Source organism: Bufo gargarizans, chromosome 5, assembly GCF_014858855.1.
Source record: "Bufo gargarizans isolate SCDJY-AF-19 chromosome 5, ASM1485885v1, whole genome shotgun sequence".
Classification (NCBI taxonomy): Eukaryota; Metazoa; Chordata; class Amphibia; order Anura; family Bufonidae; genus Bufo; species Bufo gargarizans.
In genome coordinates, this window is record NC_058084.1 from 247,247,699 (window position 1) to 247,272,631 (window position 24,933).

The following is a 24,933-nucleotide window of genomic DNA, read 5'->3' on the forward strand; positions in this document are numbered from 1 at the left end:
CGTGTATATTACCTAGAGACTGCGAAGGTGAAGCCATTTCCCTATATTACATTGGGAGTGGCTAATACCTGAAGATCATAACGAAAGATGTCAAGAAAGTTCCAGACCAAGATCCAGCAGGAAGAAGACAGTGTATTCTGTGGATAGAGACGTTTGGTTTGGTGAAGGGCAGGTCGGAGGTGTTAGTCGCGTTGGGTGATGTCTAGGTACCTAAGGGCCATAATAATTCAGTCCTTGAACTGTCACCAAGGGTGGGGTTGAGGGGGAAAATATATCCCAAACCTTCCCTCAAGCTTTATTGTCATGTTACTCGACAACAGGGGAATTGTAGAGGAAAGTCAGGTGGGCATATATAGAGATATATATATATATATATATATATCTCTATCTCTATCTGCCCCTTCATTGATATATGTATATATCTATGTATATATTGGCCCCTTATATAGCCGATAGGGATATATACTCCCTGTATGGCCATGTATATATGGGTCCCCTGTATGTGGGCCCAGTATATGGGTATATATAGGTGGGCTTATTACTGCCCATTCATTCCCCCAGGTTGTGGCCATGCATATTGCATACATCTGTATATATATATTTATATAATGTGCCCCAGGTTTATAGTGGATATATATATATATATATATATATATACAGTACAGACCAAAAGTTTGGACACACCTTCTCATTCAAAAAGTTTTCTTATTTTTCATGACTATGAAAATTGTAGATTCACACTGAAGTCATCAAAACTATGAATTGACACATGTGGAATTATATACATAACAAAAAAGTGTGAAGCAACTGAAAATATGTCATATTCTTCAAAGTAGCCACCTTTTGCTTTGATTACTGCTTTGCACACTCTTGGCATTCTCTTGATGAGCTTCAAGAGGTAGTCACCTGAAATGGTTTTCACTTCACAGGTGTGCCCTGTCAGGTTTAATAAGTTGGATTTCTTGCCTTATAAATGGGGTTGGGACCATCAGTTGCCTTGTGGAGAAGTCAGGTGGATACACAGCTGATAGTCCTACTGAATAGACTGTTAGAATGTGTATTATGGCAAGAAAAAAGCAGCTAAGTAAAGAAAAACTAGTGGCCATCATTACTTTAAGAAATTAAGGTCAGTCAGTCCGAAAAATTGGGAAAACTTTGAAAGTGTCCCCAAGTGCAATCACAAAAAACATCAAGCGCTACAAAGAAACTGTCTCACATGCGGACCGCCCCAGGAAAGGAAGACTAAGAGTCACCTCTGCTGTGGAGGATAAGTTCATCCGAGTCACCAGCCTCAGAAATCGCAGGTTAACAGCAGCTCAGATTAGAGACCCTGTCAATGCCACACAGAGTTCTAGCAGCAGACACATCTCTAGAACAACTGTTAAGAGGAGACTGTGTGAATCAGGTCTTCATGGTAGAATATCTGCTAGGAAACCACTGCTAAGGACAGGCAACAAGAGACTTGTTTGGGCTAAAGAACACAAGGAATGGACATTAGACCAGTGGAAATCTGTGCTTTGGTCTGATGAGTCCAACCACCGTGTCTTTGTGCGACGCAGAAAAGGTGAACGGATGGACTCTACATGCCTGGTTCCCACCGTGAAGCATGGAAGAGGAGGTGTGATGGTGTGGGGGTGCTTTGCTGGTGACACTGTTGGGGATTTATTCAAAATTGAAGGCATACTGAACCAGCATGGCTACCACAGCATCTTGCAGCGGCATGCTATTCCATCCGGTTTCTGTTTAGTTGGACCATCATTTATTTTTCAACAGGACAATGACCACAAACACACCTCCAGGCTGTGTAAGAGCTATTTGGGCTTATTTTTGTTATGTATATAATTCCACATGTGTTAATTCATAGTTTTGATGCCTTCAGTGTGAATCTACAATTTTCATAGTCATGAAAACAAAGAAAACTTTTTGAATGAGAAGGTGTGTCCAAACTTTTGGTCTGTACTGTATATATGTATATGGATGTGTCCCAAGTATCCATATAGATATATATTTAGAATGCGGCCAGCATATTCCCCCCAGTCATGGTGCCTCCCCCCCCCCAGCCTCCTCCCGCATTCCAGCTCCTGCTGGAGGTGGAGATGTCACCAGGTGGCTGGACAATTAATACATCAAAAGTCAAGGAATCAATAGATCCGGTGCCTTTTGTTAAACATCCCCAGCAGGGCTGGAGATAATTAACATAACAGAGATAGGGGAATAAATGTACCCCTCCCTCTGTTTATTGCATATTCCCGGTGCGGTAATTACAGCACATGGGATATGCAGACACTTCACAGGCGGGAGGATCAAGAGAATCCCCCCCACCTGGAAGCGCGCTCCATGATGCGCGGGCTTGCGCGGTGACTTCATATTACCGCGCCAGCCAACGTGGACTGGGCTGAGCGCGGGATGACGGGAGCAAGCGCGGCCAACTTTAAATACCCCGGCCGTGCGGCGCTTAACAGAGAGAGCCCTTACCCCCCCCCATAGAACAGAGCACAGGCAGCCATGCACCCGGCGCTCAGGAGCAGTCTCTACCCCAATACCCCCTGCAAGAAGGAGAGCGCAGGCAGCGATGTGCTGCGCTCTTATGACCAGAGAGATCCTGACCTGCCCCTGAAGAGGAGAGTGCATGCGACCAGCTTAGCCCCAGACAGGAAGGAGGAAGTGACAGGAGGACAGAGCAGCCACAGGAGAGTTGAGAAGCAGAGTCATGGATGGCTGAGTAACCTTCCCCTGTCCCTGAACCCCTGCATTACCCCTGCAGCACAGCATTCCCCATTAACCCCTGCTGTGGCATTAACCCCTGATATGCTGCCCTGCCTAAGCATTAATCCCTGCTTAGCTCCTGTATCCTGGCAGACCTCTGCAGCAGTCCCTGCTGCCCTGCCCAGAACCCTGTTCCTTGGCCTGCGTGTATTAACCCTATGCAGTGCCACAATTATGTTTTTAACGCCTTTCACCCAATAGGGACAGTGAGTAGATAGGTCCTGAGTGTGTAGCAGGGACATGTTGACTACTGGTTACAATAGCCACAGTTTCTACTGCCTTAAACTTATATATATCCTATTGTTTCACTGGTCCCGATATGATATCAGAGACATAGATGCTATTTAGGGACATGTTAGCAGCCACCTTATTGTATATGTGATACATGGTATCCTTCAGCACATGGTAGCCTTTTGTACATTATCACATTTTCTCCCCTAACTGGTGCTCTAAGTGTTCCTTTTCCTATTGATCTCTGTGGAGGATTCCAACTCCGCAGCTAATGTATACCTCACTTAGATTTATGCATGGCCGCCTATGATGTTCCCCCTGTACCTCTTAATGCTGTCAGCGCTTCCCCTGGATGTTCTCTGGTACCGTGGACGGCCTCTGGGGGCAGGGTCAGATGACCCGCCCATACTCCGTATTGGTCGGCCGCCACAAGCTTACACACATAAGGTGAGGCACATGGCATTTATACCCGCATTCGGAGCAGCCGCGTACGATGACATGGGGGAAATTACTCCCTATGTCTAAACTCATTCAGGAGTAGCTTATTCATTCACAGGCTGATCGGGCACTGTGAATCCTTAATAGGAAGCAATTTATCCACTGGCAGGAAGAAAGTGCTTGGGGTACATAACTGTACCCGGAGAGGATAGCACTGATTTTTGTGCTAGCGTTGTGACACTGTACACTCTGCAGCGCTAGATCACTGCTATATAGTGCCTTATCTGCATGTGTTGGGCCGCTTCATCACTATGGATTGCCCTAATTGCTGATATCTAAGAAGTTACCCTGCAGCTGAGGTCTCCATTGGAGTGGATATAATTTGGCTATTATCTAATCAGAACACTTGGTGGGGGCTATATCATTTTTTGCACCCATAGCCTGTTTTTTTGTATAATTTGTGGGTACGAGTGCTCCAGTTTTTAGTGTAGGTTTACCAATAAATATATTTTTTGTTTTAATTTTAAACGTCCTTTAGCAGGCTGGCCTCCGTATTGACCCTTCACTGCCTGCTCTGATCTTGAAACATTTACCATATAGCTCATACTCTGCCTGCCCTAACCTCGGCCTGCCCCCAAGTGTTTTTTTTGCCTGACCCTTGGTGCCATGCACCAGTGTTTCTGACCCCCGTGGGTCAGCTTTCAATCACACAGAGATTACGCCAGGAGGTAGCGGCCTGCTGGTTTCCATGAAGTAAAGTCCAGATTTCCCCACAAAAATGTCAATGTCTCAATAACTTGTCATGTGGCTTGAGCATTAATTACAACTTGACAATGATGTCACTGGAAAGATGGCGGCGCAACGCCAGGTCTAAAATTGTGGGTGTGGCGTAGAAAATGGTCTAAATGTAAGACAGCTAGGAAGCTGTCTTACATTTAGAACTGGTGCTGGATTGGCCTCTTCATAATTTTGGTGAATCCTCCGCTAGCTTAGGGAGTTTATTAAGACTTCATAAATGTGCCACATAATTTATATTGCTACTCTGATACCCACAAACATACACACATTACACACAAAAATCTAAAACTGCTAATAGGAAGCTCTGGTTATTTGTAATTTTCTGCAGTATAACCAGAAGAGTGAGGGGAAAGCCAAGACTTCTAGGGACCCATGTCCCATCCATAGCTCTACCTGTCTGCCCCTGGGGTCAATGCAGAGGCTGTTGCTCACCCTCGCTATACTCCTGGTGCCTAAGAAAATAATCGTAAGCGGGTTGATGGGAGGTGTAGTTTCTCAACATCTGGAGAACCATAGGTTGGAAATCACTCCTATAAAATGTATACAAGGTGTAATAAAAAAATAAACATGTATTTACCACTGTAACTGCATCATTCAGGAGAGATTCACCAAAAACAATGATAAATAAGACATCATTGACATGGACTTCTTCAAAGACAGCAAGAACTGCAACTGGGTCAACAGCAGCAATCAGGCTTCCAAAAAGAAGAAACTCCAAGACACCAATCTGTAGATCCCCTGTAAGAGAAACAAAACATAGCAAGATTATCACATGTAAATTGATAGAAGACACGTAAGGCCTTATTCACACAGTCAGTATTCGGTCAGTGATTTCTATCAGTGATTGTGAGCAAAAACCAGGTGCGGGTCTAAACATAGAACAGGGGCATATCTTTCACTTATACTTTATCACTGTCCTGATTTTGGCTCACAATCACTGAATGAAATCAGTGACAAAACACTGACTGTGCCAATGGCCTAAAATACAGAAACCATTTAAATTATTTTTATTATACAAAAGAATAAACCTTTACTGTTTCTACAAAGACTTAAGGAGGTTGTCTCACTTCAGAAAATAGCATTCATTATGTGGAAGAAGTTAATACAAGCCACCTACTAATGTATTGTGATTGTCCATATTGCTTTCTTTGCTGGCTGGATTAATTTTTCAATCCCATTATACACTGCTCATTTCCATGGGTAAGACCACCCTGCAATTCATGAGTGGTTGTCGTGCTTGCAAACTATAAGAAAAAGCAGTAGCTTATGGGCTCTCCCATGGTCCTGGCCACCAAATATTATACATATTAATTAGAGATAAGCGAACTGAATCCCACAAAGTGGAATTCAATCCGAATTTTAAAATAAACTTGATTCGCCTCGAAGCCGAATTTCCTTGTGCTTCATGTAAGCGAATCGATTTAACCAGAAATAGTGTAAAAAAACAAAAAATGCATACTTACCTCCATTTGCTCGAGACGGGCCGCCAGCCTCCATCTTGATTATGACGTAATCTCGCACCGTGCGAGATTTCGCTCCAGATCTTCAAGCAAGATGGTGGCGGCCAGCCCGTCATGAGCAAATGGAGGCAGTAAGATTGATTTAAAAAAAATGTATGTTAATTTCGTGTATGACAGCGGCATTTGAGGGGTACGATGACGGGCTATCGCAGCTCCCTGTCATTGCACCGTTACTTACATAAAAATATGCTTCGTGACGAAGTAATTTGTCACAAAGTGAATTTTTTTGTAAAAGGCCAAATCTAACTTTTCATAAATTCGCTCATCTCTAATATTAATATTATTGCTTGCAGTCAGGAAAAAAGGCATACTTGAGAAAAGGGCATACTGGAATAGATATTTCTCATAGTATGACTGATTTTCTTATTGAAAATAGTTTTTATGATGGATATTAGTTTATTTTTTATTTTCCAAATTTTTTATAAAAAAAAGATCCTGAAATGTTGCAGTTTATACATTGAACAATTAGCTTTATAATAAGTTGACAGTTTTTGATCTGTAGTAATCATTTTGCAGTAATCATCTCATTATCATCAAAAGCAGGATTACAATGAAATATAATCTCAACGGAAATAAGCTAATAACGTCATATCAGCATGGCTTTGTGAGGGATCGGTCATGCCAAACTAATTTAATCAGTTTCTATGAGGAGGTAAGTTCTAGACTTGACAGCGGCGAATCAATAGATGTCGTGTATCTGGATTTCTCCAAAGCATTTGACACTGTACCACATAAAAGGTTAGTATATAAAATGAGAATGCTCGGACTGGGAGAAAACGTCTGTAAATGGGTAAGTAACTGGCTCAATTATAGAAAACAGGGTGGTTATTAACAGTACACACTCAGATTGGGTCACTGTCACTAGTGGGGTACCTCAGGGGTCAGTATTGGGCCCTATTCTCTTCAATATATTTATTAATGATCTTGTACAAGGCTTGCAAGTATCAATTTTGATGACACTAAACTGTGTAAAGTAATTAACACTGAAGAGGACAGTATACTACTACAGAGGGATCTGGATAGATTGGAGGCTTGGGCAGATAAGTGGCAGATGAGGTTTAACACTGACAAATATAAAGCTATGCACATGGGAAGGAATAATGCAAGTCATCCGTACATACTAAATGGTAAAACACTCGGTAACACTGACATGGAAAAGGATCTAGGAATTTTAATAAACAGCAAACTAAGGCTACTTTCACACTTGCGTTCAGAGCGGATCCATCTGAGACGGATCTGCTCATATAATGCAGACGGTGGATCCGTTACAGAACGGATCCGTCTGCATTATATTGTAAAAAAAAATCTAAGTGTGAAAGTAGCCTCAGACGGATCCGTCCAGACTTTACATTGAAAGTCAATGGGGGAAGGATCCGTTTGAAAATTGAGCCATAGTGTGTCATATTCAAACGGATCCGTCCCCATTGACTTACATTGTAAGTCTGGATGGATCCGCCTGCCTCCGCACGGCCAGGCAGACACCCGAACGCTGCAAGCAGCGTTCAGGTGTCCGCCTGCTGAGCGGAGCGGAGGCTGAACGCTGCCAGACTGATGCATTCTGAGCAGATCCGCGTCCACTCAGAATGCATTAAGGCAGTACGGATGCGTTCAGGGCCGCTTGTGAGCCCCTTCAAACGGAGCTCACAAGCGGACACCCAAAAGTTAGTGTGAAAGTAGCCTAAGCTGCAAAAACCAGTGTCAGGCAGCTGCTGCCAAGGCCAATAAGATACAGACGTGGACAAAATTGTTGGTACCCTTTGGTCAATGAAAGAAAAAGTCACAATGGTCACAGAAATAACTTTAATCTGACAAAAGTAATAATAAATTAAAATTCTATAAATGTTAACCAATGAAAGTCAGACATTGTTTTTCAACCATGCTTCAACAGAATTATGTAAAAAAATAAACTCATGAAACAGGCATGGACAAAAATGATGGTACCCCTAGAAAACACAGAACATAATGTGACCAAAGGGACATGTTAATTCAAGGTGTGTCCACTAATTAGCATCACAGGTGTCTACAACCTTGTAATCAGCCATTGGGCCTATATATATGGCTCCAGGTAATCACTGTGTTGTTTGGTGATATGGTGTGTACCACACTCGACATGGACCAGAGGAAGCAAAGGAAAGAGCTGTCTCAAGAGATCAGAAAGAAAATTATAGACAAGCATGTTAAAGGTAAAGGCTATAAGACCATCTCCAAGCAACTAGATGTTCCTGTGAGTACAGTTGCACATATTATTCATAAGTTTAAGATCCATGGGACTGTAGCCAACCTCCCTGGACGTGGCCGCAGGAGGAAAATTGATGACAAATCTAAGAGACGGATAATCCGAATGGTAACAAAAGAGCCTAGAAAGACTTCTAAAGAGATTCAAGGTGAACTTCATGCTCAAGGAACATCAGTGTCAGATCGCACCATCCGTCGTTGTTTGAGCCAAAGTGGACTACATGGGAGACGACCAAGGAGGACACCATTGTTGAAAACGAATCATAAAAAAGCAAGACTGGAATATGCCAAACTACATGTTGACAAGCCACAAAGCTTCTGGGAGAATGTCCTGTGGACAGATGAGACAAAAATCGAAGTTTTTGCCAAGGCACATCAGCTGTATGTTCACAGACGAAAAAATGAAGCATATCAAGAAAAGAACACTGTCCCTACTGTGAAACATGGAGGAGGCTCTGTTATGTTCTGGGGCTGCTTTGCTGCGTCTGGCACAGGGTGTCTTGAATCTGTGCAGGGTACAATGAAATCTCAAGACTATCAAGGAATTCTAGAGAGAAATGTACTAGCCAGTGTCAGAAAGCTTGGTCTCAGTCGCAGGTCATGGGTCTTGCAACAGGACAATGACCCAAAACACACCGCTAAAAACACCCAAGAATGGCTAAGAGGAAAAAATTGGACTATTCTAAAGTGGCCTTCTATGAGCCCTGACCTCAATCCTATTGAGCATCTTTGGAAGGAGCTGAAACATGCAGTCTGGAAAAGGCACCCTTCAAACCGGACACAACTGGAGCAGTTTGCTCATGAGGAGTGGGCCAAAATACCTGCTGAGAGGTGCAGATGTCTCATTGACAGTTACAGGAAGCGTTTGATTGCAGTGATTGCCTCAAAAGGTTGCGCAACAAAATATTAAGTTAGGGGTACCATCATTTTTGTCCATGCCTGTTTCATGAGTTTATTTTTTTACATAATTCTGTTGAAGCATGGTTGAAAAACAATGTCTGACTTTCATTGGTTAACATTTATAGAATTTTAATTTATTATTACTTTTGTCAGATTAAAGTTATTTCTGTGACCATTGTGACTTTTTCTTTCATTGACCAAAGGGTACCAACAATTTTGTCCACGTCTGTAATGGGTTGCATCAGAAGGGGCATAGAGGCCAGTGATAAGAACATAGTCCTACCACTTTACAAATCGCTAGTCAGACCACACATGGAGTACTGTGTACAGTTCTGGGCTCCTGTAAACAAGGCAGACAATGCAGAGCTGGAGAGGGTCCAGAGGAGGGCAACTAAAGTAATAACTAGAATGGGGCAACTACAGTGCCCTGAAAGATTATCAAAATTAGGGTTATTAACTTTAGAAAAAAGACGAGATCTAATTAATATATATATATAAATATATCAGGGGTCAGTACAGAGATCTATCCCATCAGCTATTTATCCCCAGGACTGTGACTGTGACGAGGGGACATCCTCTGCGTCTGGAGGAAAGAAGGTTTGTACACAAACATAGAAGAGGATTCTTTACGGTAAGAGCAGTGAGACTATGGAACTCTCTGCCTGAGGAGGTGGTGATGGTGAGTACAATAAAGGAATTCAAGAAGGGCCTGGATGTATTTCTGGAGCTTAATAATATTACAGGCTATAGCTACTAGAGAGGGGTTGTTGATCCAGGGAGTTATTCTGATTGCCTGATTGGAGTCGGGAAGGAATTTTTTATTCCCCTAAAGTGAGGAAAATTGGCTTCTACCTCACAGGTTTTTTTTTTGTTTTGTTTTTTTACTTCCTCTGGATCAACTTGCAGGATAACAGGCCGAACTGCATGGACAAATGTCTTTTTTCGGACTTATGTACTGTGTTACTACTATGTTACGTAGAGATGAGCGTTTCCACAATGAAAGTGTTTATTGCCCATGGCCCTTCCGCTGCCCCCTCTTGCCCCTACTTGGTGCTGCCTGAGGCAATAGCCTAACCTTGCCTCATTGGTAGTGCACCCCTGACGACAGGCCACCACTATCCAACCTCCTGCATTCTGACTGATCAGCTCTTCTGTAAAACCTCCAGTGCCAGAAGTGGGCACCTGAAATACACCTCACTGTCCAGTGTATAGTGGATGGAGCTGGTTATTTTAGCGCTGCTCCAATCGAATTAAATACTGCAGTAACCAGCTCTGTCCACTACATAGTGGACAAAGCTGTGTAGTTCCTGTGCTGACTTCTAGTACCAGAGCTCCTGCAGAACAGATGATCAGTGGGAGTGACAGACCCTCGATGATGAGATCAGGATGGGCCATCCTTTATAAGAAGCTGGACAACCCCTTCAAGCATCAGATCATTTTAAAACTTTAGACTGGGGGGGGGCCCACACTGTTTATACTTTTCAAGGCCTATGATAGCCTCAATACGCCCCTGCTCCGGTTATGTGAATTGATCTGCAGTGTGTACTACCATGAGCCCTCACTGCCATGCTTTGACAGCCAGCTACAACAGCACACATAACAGAGCAAGTCATCTCTGAAGATTTAAAACAAAAGTTCAAAGCGCTGGTGCCGGAAGGCTGTGGATGGTAGGGGATGGTTTTAGACTTTAGACACTACATTGGGAAAGGTAGGGGGGATTGCATATATAAAAAGCAGCAACTACAGCAGGCATAGTTCATGGGGGTATGGCACCCTATATAATATGAATGTTATGTCGGCAGTCCATGTCCGTCGCTGTCTTGCTGCCCAAGGTAGATGTAGACATTGCTCTACTCTCCCTGTGTGAACTGGGACAAGTGCTCATTTAACTGTCCTTCAGAACTGCAAGCGTTAATATTTTCTGTGTGTTCACAGCCCGCTGTTGATTTAGGAGCTGATTAGTCTTCCTATTAATCTGGGCTGTGGATTCACCTCCTCATCTGAGCTTTGAGGTTTTCTATTTTCTAGAAACCAGAGAAGGTGAGCTCTTGTCTGAATGCCCATGTACCGAACTTTTTCTGCTGCTTGCTGCCTGCTCCGACCATGAAACTATGACCTGGATTACGCACGTGCCTGATTCCTTGGTGCTTTGCACTTTTGTCTCACTGTTGCCTCCAATGGGTCAGCAGCCAACTACACCACGACTACTCTAGGAGGTAGCAGCCTGGATGGTTCTCAGCGGAGAAGTCCAGAACTCTGTACAGGGGTTAAAGGGTAAATATCAGGGAACTGCCAGGACAATGCCCTTCCGGTATGAATAATGTAAAGTTTTCCCTTATAATGCCAATAGGTGTGGATTAACAATGGAAGCACTGCTCTGGAAATAGTAACATTTCCTATATAAAATTGTTTTGGAATAGATCTACCACTTGGATCTGGTCTGTTTGTGAGCCCAGCACCATGATAAAGATGGATTTTAAGCCATATAAGTAGGAAGTGATTGATGGTATTGCTGCAGATTAAGCGATAGGCAGAGCATGCGCAGAAACAGTGTGGGCAATTCCCTAAATACTAGTCGCCTCGGAACGAGCAACTGCACTGGATCTGAAGGCACGCCAAAGTAAGCGTGCTCGCTGCGGGAGCGCAGAAAAGAACGGAACCACAGGAGGAGAATTATGCCCACCAGATTTCCTAATTAATGTAAGCACATATATATGGTGATTATAAATATATGAGTTGAGATGATGATATTTACTAATGTTGGGGGAGGAGCTCAACTGCATCATGTGATTAGTATTGGATGGTATAAATGTTGCACCTTATTCATTATGTACACTGCTTGAAAAAGACCACACTGGTCGAAAAGTCGCTGTGATTTGGTGATTAAACCTTGCAATGCGGAAGACATGAGAGTGCCGTGGTATATCTTCTTTTTTGCATTTGCTGTGACGGGGTGCTACGGACTGGCACCTGACATCGCGGGCACCACCACTGAAGGATCCAACTGTTGTGCTGCTACAGCTCCCTTTCTGGTTGGTCTTACTGGGAGTAGCCAAAGTGCTGGGTGGGTGGCTTCTCCCCATGTTCCAGGCCGGGTCTTGACAAGCTTATAAAAGCAGTCAGTACTATCAGGTGGATTTTCCTCCATCTGACAGTGAAGCTGTGGAGTCCTCTGTGCTGAAGGCTGAAGATTGCAAACAGGCGTGCAGGCCACCTGGAAGCCTGCCAGTGAACTTTTCTGTGGCTGAGCATTCAGCCGGGTGTGAACCGACACCTAGGATTCCAGGTGAACATTGTTCATTGCTGTGTGTGAACAAGCACCAAGACTGTTTTGCTGAGTGTGAATAAAACACTAACTTTTGATTTACAACCTGGTTCCTTTCCTCTATACTGCATCCGCTAACCTGTCAACCAGAGCAAATCCCCACAGTATGTATATGTATGTGTATGTATGTTTATTTTCATGCACAATTGTGACAGATGTGAGGAGTTGTGTCTGGCAAGGCAGGTATTTTCCTCCCAGCATGTGCGGCTGGGCTGGTTTCCAGCCAGGTGAGGTCAAATACCGGACCAGAGCAGTGAGGCTGGTTTCTGCATTTGTCTGGCACGGTTGTATGTCGTAAATTAAACCAGCTGTACTACAACCAGTGCCCCACGACAAAATGGAGGCTATTGTGAAGTCCCTCATGGAGGCTAATTTACAGCAGCGAGATAAAAACCTGCAGCAACGCGAGGCTAAAAAGCAGCAGCAGGAGACTAACCAGTTGCTGCTACAACACGTGATGGCTTTTCAGACAGCAGGAGCAACCCCGAGCGCTCACGGAAAGCAGTCCGTGCCGCGATTCCTAAGATGACCTCCGCAAACGACATCAAAACCTACCTGGCGATGTACGAGAAAGTGGCCATCATGGAAAAGCTACCCCGTGATCAGTGGGCTAAGGTTGTCACTCCTTTCCCGGCATCTTATTCCCAGCGGGTGTATTTCAACTTGCCGGACGAGCAAGCGGCCGACTACCAAAAAGTAAAAGGTGAGATTTTTGCAAGACTGGGGGTGAATGTGTTGGTCCGGGCCCAGCAGGTCCATCAGTGAGGGTTTAAGCTGGCTGAGCCTGCGAGGACCTAGTATTATGACTTACTCCACCTCTTTCAAAATTGTCTACAGCCTGATGTGCTGAATCCCACAGCTATGCTGGATAGACTATTGGCTGATATGTTCTGGAGGGCTCTGCCACCCCCTATCCAGCACTGGATCGGCCAGGTGTCTCCTGGCAACGCCCTAGAAATGGTGGACCTGGTGGAGCACTATGAGGCTACTAAGACTATTACAGGGGGTTCTTTTGGGAGGGGAGCAGTCAAACCCCATAAATCTCCATGCCAAACCTGGCGACTTGGACCAGCCAAACCCACCCGGGGTGTACCCTCTACGGACCTTGCTCCGATAGTCTGCTGGCGGTGTCAGGAGCCAGGCCATGTAAGAGCTGACTGTCCCTATCAGGTGGAACCCTATGGATACTAACTATGGCTACCATCAGTCGCTATATGCCAGGAAGCTGTGTGCAGAGGTACCCCAAAAACTCTAAACCACCTGTGCCAGGTGAAGGTAGGAGACACTCCAGCGGAGGCTCTGCTGGACTCAGGGAGTCTGGTGTCCCTAGTAAGGGCTCCCCTGGTACGGTCAGTGGAGTATACTGGCCAGAAAGTCTGGGTCATGCGCATCCATGGAGACTTAAAAGACTATCCCACTGCTCTGGTGTCTCTAACCACAGGGGCTGGCAGACGGACTCACAAAGTGGCAGTTGCCCCAAATTTACACTACGAACTTATAATAGGGAGAGACTTCCCAGGCTTCCCAACACTGTGGCCTGCTATGAGAGTGACTGATACCCATGAGACCAAAGGGCCCGCGGTAGGGGCAACTGCCACTTTGGTGGAAGAGGGGGAGACAACCAGTGTGATGGTGGGAAACGTGGAGGACTTGCTGCCGAGTCCTGAATTGGCAGACCTCAATGTCTCCAGGGTTTATTTTGGTACCGCCCAACGTTGGGACCCAACCCTATCCCGCGCCTGGGAAAATGTGTTAATAGTAACCACAGAAACCTGGGGCAGTGTCAGTGTTTCCCCGTTTTGTGGTTCATCAGGATATGTTATATCGGGTAAACCAACTACGGGGTGAACCTATTGAACAGTTGGAGGTCTCCAAGGCTTATCGCAAGCTTGTGTTAGATCTAGCCCACCAACACGTTCTTGGGGGTCACCTAAGGCTGCAGAAAACTCAGGATTGTATTCTACAACGGTTTTACTGGCCCGGCATATTAAAAAAAGTGGAAGAGTTTTGTAAGTCTTGCCCGACCTGACAGATAACTAGCCCCCAGCCACAATTCCATAGTCCCCTAGTACCTCTCCCGATTATTGAAGTACCGTTTGACCAAATAGCTATGGACCTCATAGGCCCATTAACGAAAGTCCGCCAGAGGGCATCAACATATCTTAGTCATTTTAGACTACGCCACTCGGTACCCGGAGGCGGTGCCACTGCAACATACCTCGGCCAAACTCATAGCTAAGGAGTTAAAGGGGTTATCCGAGTTATTTTCTGTTCTTTCTATGTTACTAACTAAGCAAATGTAACAGCTGACCTGTGATGTCAGCTTCTCTCCCTGCTCTGATAAAGGTCGTTTACAAGCCTGTAAAGGAGAGGTCACTGTGCTGGCCACGCCCCCCCCCCCTTTCACTGCCGTCTGCTCTCTCTCCTAAGATTCTTAACCCCTTCAGCTGCACATACTGGCTAGCAGCAGCAGTGACAATTCTGGGCACAGGATCTGACAGACTAGCGAGAGCATTGCACAAGAAGGTAGGGGGAAGATCCTGTGTGTATTAGCAGTGTCATTATACAAGTGGGACTTGTAGTTCTACACTTACAAGTTGCTGTTGATTCTCCCAGCACTCAGGGCAGCTCATGTATCCACTCCCTTAGCAGTGTCATACAGCTTGGACTTGTAGTCCTACACATACAACATGCTGCTGAGCCTCCCAGCAGCAAGACATGTCACTCAGGGAAGCTCTTGTATGCACTCCCTTAGCAGTGCAGGGGGAGGGGCAGATATTGTTTTTATTGCATGTAAACAAAGGGCCAGAAAAGAACCAGGGAAATTAGGGAAAAAATAAATAAATATATATATATATAGAATTTTTTATTTTTTTTTCCCCATAAAACTTGCTTAGCTTAGTTATATATTTGTCATGGCTGTAAGTGAGCAACAAGAGCCTACACAGTGAATAACAACTGACCGGACCCAAACTAGGGAGGATAAAGGGTGACCCCTGTCAGACCCTAAAAGCTCTCCCTAAGCTGCTAAGCACATGTCTAGATCCAGATGGTGGATCGAGACATGCCCGCGTACCTAAGGCTGATGACCACTTAAACCCCTACAATAGTGGAAGGGGCACGGCCACCGGTGCCCTGCTCAGTATATGGACGGAACCGGGGTCGCCTCGGATCCAGTCACCAAAGAAACAGAAACGCACAATGTCTGAACACTTAACTGAAGGAGCTGCAGCTGCAGTGAAAACAGATCCAAAGTCAGCAGACAATATCCGGAGTACTTGCTTCAGCTGAACACAGATCCAGTGAAAAGATATCACACAGGTGAAGATACTCAAGCGAGAGATACAGCTCAAATGAAAAGTATAATCCGCACCTCTACAAAGGAGGAGGGGTGATTTAAAGGCAGTGAAATCAAACACAGGAGGGACAGCTGGGAGGAAGGAAACAGAAAGTAAAGACCTCATCACAGGGGCAGAGAAACAGGGCAGAGGGAACTCCTCCAAGCTCTAGTAGTGACATCATCACAGATTTTCAGTGCTATATTATTTTTTTTCATAACTCGGACAACCACTTTAATGGAAATGTTTTCCCGAGTAGGACTACCTAAAGAGGTTCTGACCGACCAAGGGACCCCTTTTATGTCCAAGGTGATGAGGAAACTCTGTAAAAGTTGCTGCACATAAAACAACTACGAACGTTCATTTACCATCCGCAAACGGACAGTCTGCTAGAAAGGTTTAACCAAACATAAAAAAATATGTTGAAAAAGGTAGTGTCTAGAAATGGGAAGGACTGGAACCTCCTTCTGCCCTATCTCATGTTCGCAGTGTGAGAGGTACCACAGGCCTCTACTGGGTTTTCGCCCTTCGAACTGCTATATTGCAGACACCCTCGCGGTCTCTTGGACATTGCCAAAGAGGTGTGGGAACAACAACCCACTCCACATAAGTGTCAATGAGTACGTTACCAAGAAGCAAGATCGGATAGAGACAGTGTTAGGGAGCATATGGAGGCAGCTCAGCGAGCCCAGAGGCGGGTCTATAATCGGCAGGCTCGGGTCAAGATCTTTAAACCGGGTGATCGGGTTTTGGTTCTGGTGACGACCGTGAACAGTAAGTTCCTGGCTAGGTGGCAGGGGCCCTACGACGTACTCGAGAAAATTGGAGATATAAACTACAAGGTACACCAGCCAGGGCAGCGAAAGCCGGAGCAGGTTTACCATGTGAATTTACTCAACTCATGGAAAGATAGGGATGCCTATACAGAAGACAGCCCGTGGCCGGGTTTTCTAGGAGAAGAGGTACTGGTCCCTCTGTCTGATGCAATAGAGGCGGCTGCCACAGTAAAAATTGCTGACAGCCTCTCCTATAAACAGACTCAGGAGGCCAGGGAGTTTGTTAGTAGGAACACGGATGTGTTCTCGGACCTCCCTGGACGCACTTCCATAATCCAGCTTGACTGTCACTGAGCCTCAGGCAAAACAGGTACTCGAGGCTCGGCGACAAGCCATTTCAGAGGAGGTACAGCTAATGTTGCAGCTAGATGTCATTGAGGAGTCAAAAAGTCAGTGGGCCAGTCATATAGTATCGATACCCAAGCCGGACAGGACATTGCGGGTTTGTAACGACTTTCAAAAACGAGGTTTCCAAATTAGATGCGTATCCCGTGCCCCGGGTGGATGAGCTCATCAAGAGGTTAGGACAAGCCCGGTACTTTTCTGTTTTGGACCTTACGAAAAGATACAGGCAGGTGCCCTTAATGGATGCTGCCAAAGAGAAAACCGCCTTCATCACGCTTGAGAGGCTTTATCAATATAAGGTGTCACCCTTTGGTCTGCATGTCGCCCCCGCCACTTTTTAACGACTTATGGAAATTGTGCTTCGTCCACATAATCGGTACGCTTCGGCTTACCTGGACGATATTGTCATCCACAGTACCGACTGGGAAAGTCACCTACCCAAAGTGCAGGCTGTAGTGGACTCCCTTCGGAGTTAGTTGTCTGCAAGCGTGTGTGTTAGGCCTACAGTGTCTACTCTACCAACTTCTGCCAGTGCCACTCATATCTGGTGTCACAGTAGCTTGCTTTTAAAAAAATTAAAATACATTTTGACTGTAATATAATAGCAGTTAGTTATCTGCAAGCGTGTGTGTTAGGCCTACAGCGTCTACTCTGCCAAATACTGCCATTGCACAGTGCCACTCATATCTGGTGTCACAGTAGCTTGCATGCATAGTACAACTAAACTTATCTAAAAATAAAAAAATGACAGGCAGAGGCAGGCCACCCCGCAGGGGCCGTCGTGGTCGTGGTGCTGTGATTCCCTTTGGCCCTAGAATAATACCACGAAAAGTTCTGAGGGCATAGTTGACTGGCTAACACAGGACACCCAATCTTCTACAGCTTCCGCTCTGAACATTGACGCACCATCCTCCTCTGGCTCAGCTTCGGGCACCTCTCATCCACCTGCCACCACCACCACCAACACAAGCACTACAGCTGTTTCACTTGATCTGTCAGAGGAGTTATTTACACATCAGTTGGAAGAAATGAGTGATGTGCAACCATTATTTCCAGAGGATGTAGATAACAGGGATATGTCTCAGTCAGGCAGCATTACACACATGGACGTACGTTGTGATGATGATTATGATGTACCCGCTGCTGCTTCCTTTGCTGAGTTGTCAGATACAAGTAAAGCGGTTGATGATGACGATGTGTCTGTGGATGTCACGTGGGTGCCCACTCGAAGAGAAGAAGAAGAGGGGGAAAGTTCAGATGGGGAGACAGAGAGGAAGAGGAGACTAGTTGGAAGCAGGGGGAGGTCGTCGCAAGGAGCTAGTGGCACAGTCAGACAGCATGTATCGGCACCCGGGGTCAGCCAGACAGCACGTCAATCAACGCATGTTGTTGCCACCACCAGAATGCCGTCATTGCAAAGCTCAGCAGTGTGGCATTTTTTTTTGTGTGTCTGCCTCTGATAACAGCGATGCCATTTGCAACCTGTGCCAAAAGAAGCTAGTGGGAAGTCCAACACCCACCTAGGTACAACTGCTTTGCGAAGGCACATGATCTCACATCACAAACGCCTATGGGATCAACACATGATGACGAGTAGAAGCAGCACACAAGCTCAAAGCCACCATCCTCCTCCTGGTCCAGCATCTTCAGCCACGTCAATCACTGCTGTCCTCCTTGCCCCCTCTCAACCACCCGCCACTCCGCCTCTCGCCTTGAGCAATTCCTGCTCATCTGCCCACAGTCAGGTGTCTGTCAAGGACATGTTTGAGCATAAGAAGCCAATGTCACAGAGTCACCCCCTTGCCCGGCTTCTGACAGCTGGCTTGTCTGAACTCTTAGCCCGCCAGCTTTTACCATACAAGCTGGTGGAGTCTGAGGCCTTCAAAAAATTTGTAGCTATTGGGACACCGCAGTGGAAGGTACCTGGACGAAATTTCTTTTCACAAAAGGCAATCCCCAACCGGTTACACTTTATTGTGCAAAAGGAAGTCATGGCATGTCTGGCACACAGTGTTGGGGCAAGGGTCCATCTGACCACTGATACCAGGTGTGCAAATCACGGTCAGGGCAGGTATATCACCTACACTGCGCATTGGGTAAACCTGCTGACTTCTGCCAAGCATGGAATGCGTGGCTCTGCAGAGGAGTTGGTGACACCGCCACAACTTGCAGGCAGGCCTGCTGCCACCTCCTCTACTCCTCCTACTCCATCCTCTTCGCTAACCTCCTCGGCTGAGTCCTCTTCTGCTGCTCTTGCTCCACATCAACTGCACCCCCCCCCCAGCTCCCCAGGGACTATTCCACATCCCGGATACAACAGTGTCACAACGTCTTAGGGTTGACTTGCCTGAAAGCAGAGAGTCACACCGCACCAGCACTCCTGTCCGTCCTGAACGCACAGGTGGATCAGTGGCTGACTCCGCACCAACTGGAGATCGGCAAAGTGGTGTGTGACAACGGAAGCAATTTGTTGGCGGCATTAAATTTGGGCAAGTTGACACATGTGCCGTGCATGGCACATGTGTGTAATCTGATCGTACAACGCTTTGTGCATAAGTACCCAGGCTTACAGGATGTCCTCAAGCAGGCCAGGATGGTGTGTGGCCATTTCAGGCGTTCCTACATGGCCATGGCACACTTTTCAGATATTCAGCGACGAAACAACATGCCAGTGAGGCGCTTGATTTGCGACAGCCCGACACGTTGGAATTCAACACTCCTAATGTTCGACCGCCTGCTCCAACAAGAAAAAGTCGTCAACGAGTATTTGTATGACTGGGGTGCTAGGACAGCCTCTGCGGAGCTGGGATTTTTTTTTGCCACGTTACTGGACGCTCGTGCGCAATGCCTGTAGGCTCATGCGTCCTTTTGAGGAGGTGACAAACCTAGTCAGTCGCACTGAAGGCACCATCAGCAACATCATCCCATTTGTTTTCTTCCTGGAGCGTGCCCTGCGAAGAGTGCTGGATCAGGCCGTAGATGAGCGTGAAGAGGAAGAGTTGTGGTCACCATCACCACCAGAAACAGCCTTATCAGCTTCGCTTGCTGGACCTGCGCCAACGCTGAAAGAGGAGTCTGAGGAAGAGGAGTCAGAGGAGGAATGTGGCTTTGAGGAGGAGGAAGACCAACCACAGCAGGCATCCCAGGGTGCTCGTTGTCACCTATCTGGTACCCGTGGTGTTGTGCATGGCTGGGGGGAAGAACAGACCTTCAGTGAGATCAGTGAGGACGAGGAATGGCACATGAGTAGATCGGCATCCAACCTTGTGCAAATGGGGTCTTTCATGCTGTTGTGCCTGTTGAGGGACCCTCGTATAAAAAGGCTGAAGGAGAACGACCTGTACTGGGTGGCCACTCTACTAGACCCCCAGTATCAGGACAGCCAGGTGCTGCCAAAACCCGGACCGGCAGTGCCTGAAATGTTACCGAATTACCGGAAGTCGGAAAGGATGCAGCAGTTCCAAAATAAATGAAAAAGTATGCTTTACACAGCGTATAAGGGTGATGTCACAGCACAACGGGAATCTAACAGGGGAAGAGGTGAAAGTAATCCTCCTCCTACCACGACCTCGCCGGCAAGGACAGGATGCTTTACAGACGTTTTGTTGGTGGAGGACATGCAGAGCTTTTTAAGTCCTACGCATCGCCATAGCCCTTCGGGGTCCATCCTCAGAGAACGACTCGACCGACAGGTAGACTACCTCACCTTAACTGCAGATATCAACACTCTGAGGAGCGATGAACCCCTTGACTACTGGGTGTGCAGGCTTGACCTGTGGCCTGAGCTATCCCAATTTGCGATAGAACTTCTGGCCTGCCCCGCTGCTACGGCTGCAACAATGCCTAATTTTTCAGGCATGTGTACATGCCTAATCTTTCTGGCCTCTGGTGCTGCACTGTGGCTGCAAAAACAAAACAAAATGTGTAAATTCCCCTTCGTTACCTTGTTGTGGTAAAGGGGCTTGCGTATCACAATGAAACGACCACCTCTATGAGTGTGTTGGCAATAGCAATGTTGGCACACCCCAGATGATAAGGTCGTTGCTTCATTGTGAACAGACCAAAAGCGATCGGCTGGATAATTTAGCATAGAAAAAATATTAATTTTCTTTGTGATCATATAAGGTGATCATTAAAGCCTACTAGGCCAAAAATGGGCCCCACTGCAGAATCATTGTTTTCTGGGTCACTTAGAAGTCACTGAACAACCTCAGCATGACCACAGGCTTTAAAAAAAAAACATTGCTTGCAATCTCCCAAACGTCATCACTACACCAAGATTGACGCAGAGAGGAATACAATTTATGTCATGAGTGTGTCAACTATTGACAACTCTTTGCGGTTGTCTAAAATCTATTCCATACACGTCCCCTGATAGGAATAGTACTACTTAAACACACCACTCATATCTGGTGGCACACAGTACATTGCACAGCCCACGCGCAGTGCCCCAAATTGGAAGTAGGACCAACCAAGCATCTTTTTCCATCCCCCGGTTCCTAAAATCTATTCCATAGACCGGCCCCTGATAGGGGATGTAACAGGGATTAAACTGTTAAGAACAGATTATAATTTTTTTTTTTTTAAAGAGGACAGCCTCTGCGGAGCTGGGTATTTTTTGGCCGCGTTACTGAACGCTCATGCACAATGGCTGTAGGCTCATGCGTCCTTTTGCGGAGGTGACAAACCTGGTCAGTCAAACCCAAGGCAACATCATCAACCTCATCCCATATACGTTTTTTCTGGAGTGTGCCCTGCGAAAAGTGCTGGAACAGGCCGTAGATGAGCATGAAAAGGAACAGTTGTGGTCACCATCACCACCAGAAGCAGCCTTGTCGTCGTCGATTGCTGGACCTGCAGTAACGCAGAGAGAGGTGTCTGAAGAAAAGGAGTCAGAGGAGGAAGGTGGCTTTGAGAAGGTGGAAAACCAACCACAGCAGGCGTCCCAGGGGGCTTGTTGTCACCTTTCAGGGACCCTTGGTGTTGTACGTGGCTGGGTGGAGGAAGAGACCTTCAATGACGTCAGTGAGGACAAGGAACGGGACATGGCTAGCTTGTTATCCAACCTTGTGCAAATGGGGAGTTTGTGGTTGTGAAAATGGACTGTTTGTGGTTATTTGCAGTGCGTTAAACAGGGAGTTTGGTCTGTCACTGTAAAGCGGGCGTAACCCTTGCACTACCTGATCGATACAACATCATACCTGATCGTATACGCACACTGGATGTTTTAAAGCACGTTATTCCAAACAATTTAGGAATGTTAGGTGATTTATGCCCTTTATGGATTAAAACCCGACTCTGCGTCAAATACGTAATTTTCCATGAGAGTTTTGCCATGGATCCCCATCCGGCATGCCACAGTCCAGGTGTTAGTCCCCTTGAAACAACTTTTCCATCACTATTGTGGCCAGATAGAGTCACTGAGGGTTTTAAAATTCGCCTGCCTATTGAAGTCTATGGCGGTTCGCCCGGCTCGCCCCTTTGCGAACATTAGCGAAAATTCGTGTTCGCCGTTCTCAAACGGAAAATTTTATGTTCGCAACATCTCTAATGGTTCGCTGGGATGATTGGACGGACGAGGCTTTTGCCGCTTTGAAGTCGGCCCTGTGTGGGTTAATGGGTGATGCCGACTTCAAGAGGGAGTTTGTGATACAAACGGATGCCTCCGAAGTAGGCCTTGGTGCTGTACTGTCTCAGGAAGTCAATGGGGAGGAGCATCCCGTTGTCTTCCTAAGCCGCAAGCTCACCCCAGCCGAAACAAGGTACAGTATAGTGGAGAGAGAGTGCCTGGCTATCAAGTGGGCACTCTAGTCTCTCTCCGCTACTATTTGTTAGGGAGAAAGTTCCACCTGGTGACTGACCACTCCTCTCTCAAGTGGATGAGACAGGCCAAAGACAGGAATGCCCGGGTCACCAGATGTTTTTTGTCTCTGCATAAGTTCTCGGTAGAACACAGAGCAGGTCGGTTGCAGGGAAACGTGGATGCCCTGTCCCGGGTGTATTGTCTGGCCTGTGTCCACCCTCAGTGTTGAACAAAGGGGGGGGGGGGTGGTATGTGACACATGTGAGGGGTTGTGTCTGGCAAGGCAGGTATTTTCCTCCCAGCATGTGCGGCTGGACTAGTTTCAGGTGAGGTCAAATACCGGACCGGAGTTTAAGTGCCGGTCCGGGTTTTGGCAGCACCTGGCTGTCCTTAAATAGGCAGCTGGGCTCAGCAGAGATGTCTCTGTTTTTTGGGATCTGAGGCTTTGTGCTGTGCTGGAGGGCTGAGGACTACTGGAGGCTTGTGTTATATGAATTTTCAATTGTGTGTGAATTAACACCAAGACTGCAAAGTTACGTGCTGTTTTTAAGTGTGAATAAACACTGACGTTTTGAGTTAAGAACTTGTATTTTGCCTCTGTACTGCACCCGCTTACACTATCTACCAGAGCGAAACCCCACAGTATTTACAGATAGATTTTTATATTCATATATTTATATGTTTTGTGGGAGATTAGCTCGTGGGGATCACCTTTTTTCTGAAACAGACAGTCCGTAAGCAGGCAGTTTCCTTGAAAATCTGGCTGGTTGCCAGGTTTATTTAGGCACAAAGGTTTGTACAGCAGAAAACAAACAAAACATAAAGTAAATCTGTAACGGTCACGTACACACACACACACACACACACACACACACAGGGGGGAGGATAGTGACCACTGCGCTCCACCCTCACCCCTGGCCCTGCGTACTTGCCTCACAAGTCCTGATGACAGGGGACAACTGGACAGCAGTCCCCAACTTAGAATACGTGCGGGAAGACAAATAACGGATAGTGAACGGACCAGGTCAAAACCAAGAGGACAACGCAGTACAGAGGGATAAGCAAAGAAAGGTCAGGACAAGCCGGGGTCATAAATACCAGGAGAGTCGAGAAGTACCAAAGGAGTCCGCAAAGAATAGTCAGGTGGAAGCCGAGGTCCATATGCCAGGAAGGATGCGCAGTACAGGAGGAGCAGGCAAAGGATCGCCAGAGAATAGGATCAGATAAGTACACAGGTATCCAACAACTGCCAGGAACCTGTATTTATAGTGGGGAGTGAGGATCATGTGACGTGGCCAGCGTCACATGACCGACAGACCGACCAATCGAGCACCGAGTGATCAGCTCAGCGCTCAAATCAGACCTAGGAGCAGGGAGCCTCCCAGCTAGCAAAGCTGCCCTGGGAACAAGGTCAAACACAGATCCTCACTCCCGAATCTAAGCAGCAGGTCTGCGGCTGATGGGAGACCGAGTGCGCCTTCGGCACCCCGTTACAAAATCCTTGCCGTCCGGCGCTAAGCTATACAGTCGTGTCCTGACTATACGGTGTGGGACTGCTCCCCGACACCGCCAACACAAATGGTAAAGCAAACCTTTTGTTTTTCCTCGCATCCAAACATAGCTCTCTCTTCAGCAACACAGGTTACAGTCCTGAGACTCAGCACATGAGAGACCTGTTGTGCTCTCTTCCTGTTTATTTAAAGTCCACCTGGAGGTGAACTCCAGTGGACCACAATCTCTGGACCGGAACTAAGCCTGCCACGGAGGCTGGCAAAACCCGGGCCGGATTCCGGTTCAGTCCCTGACAACAGAGCGCATGCAAGGTGAAACATACCTATCATCCACCACCTCGCCTCGCATACCGTCACAGTTTATATTTATATATTTATACTTTTATTCATGTGATCCACCACCCAGCATATGAAATCGGGTGGCTCACATCCATTTGTCAACATTATTTTTCCTCCCCTTACCCCCCCTTTTTTACCCAATTTAAATCCTTCATCATGAACTGCCAGTACAATCAGATTAATAAACAGTTATTTTTAATATATACATATATATATAATATATACACATTTACCAATCACGATTACTATCCTTTTAACGTTTACTTTTAGCCAGTATAATGTTTTTGATGCTCTTCAGAAATATGACCTCATCTATGATGTATTCTAGACACATGATTTTATCTCCAATTTTTATCCTAAATTTGACATTTTCGCTATTGTCACTATCATTACTATTATATGTTGTCTTTGATCCTTTAACATAATACTATTATTATTAGACTCAATTTTATTCCTATGAAATCTAACTACTATTTTTTAGACTTGAAAGAGGAGTGTTTGTCTACTCTGAAACGCATTGTCACTTATATGTAAATAAAAAAGAATTG

General features: G+C 46.1%; 1 protein-coding gene across 1 annotated transcript in view; it reads right to left on the reverse strand.

The window, feature by feature from the left end:
* Positions 1-24,933, reverse strand: part of SLC9A3 (solute carrier family 9 member A3) — a 251,718-nt gene that overhangs the window by 142,312 nt on the left and 84,473 nt on the right. Inside the window, exon 3 of the mRNA XM_044294736.1 lies at positions 4,811-4,971. Coding sequence (XP_044150671.1) covers positions 4,811-4,971 — 161 coding nt within the window. The remainder of the gene's footprint in view (positions 1-4,810; positions 4,972-24,933) is intronic.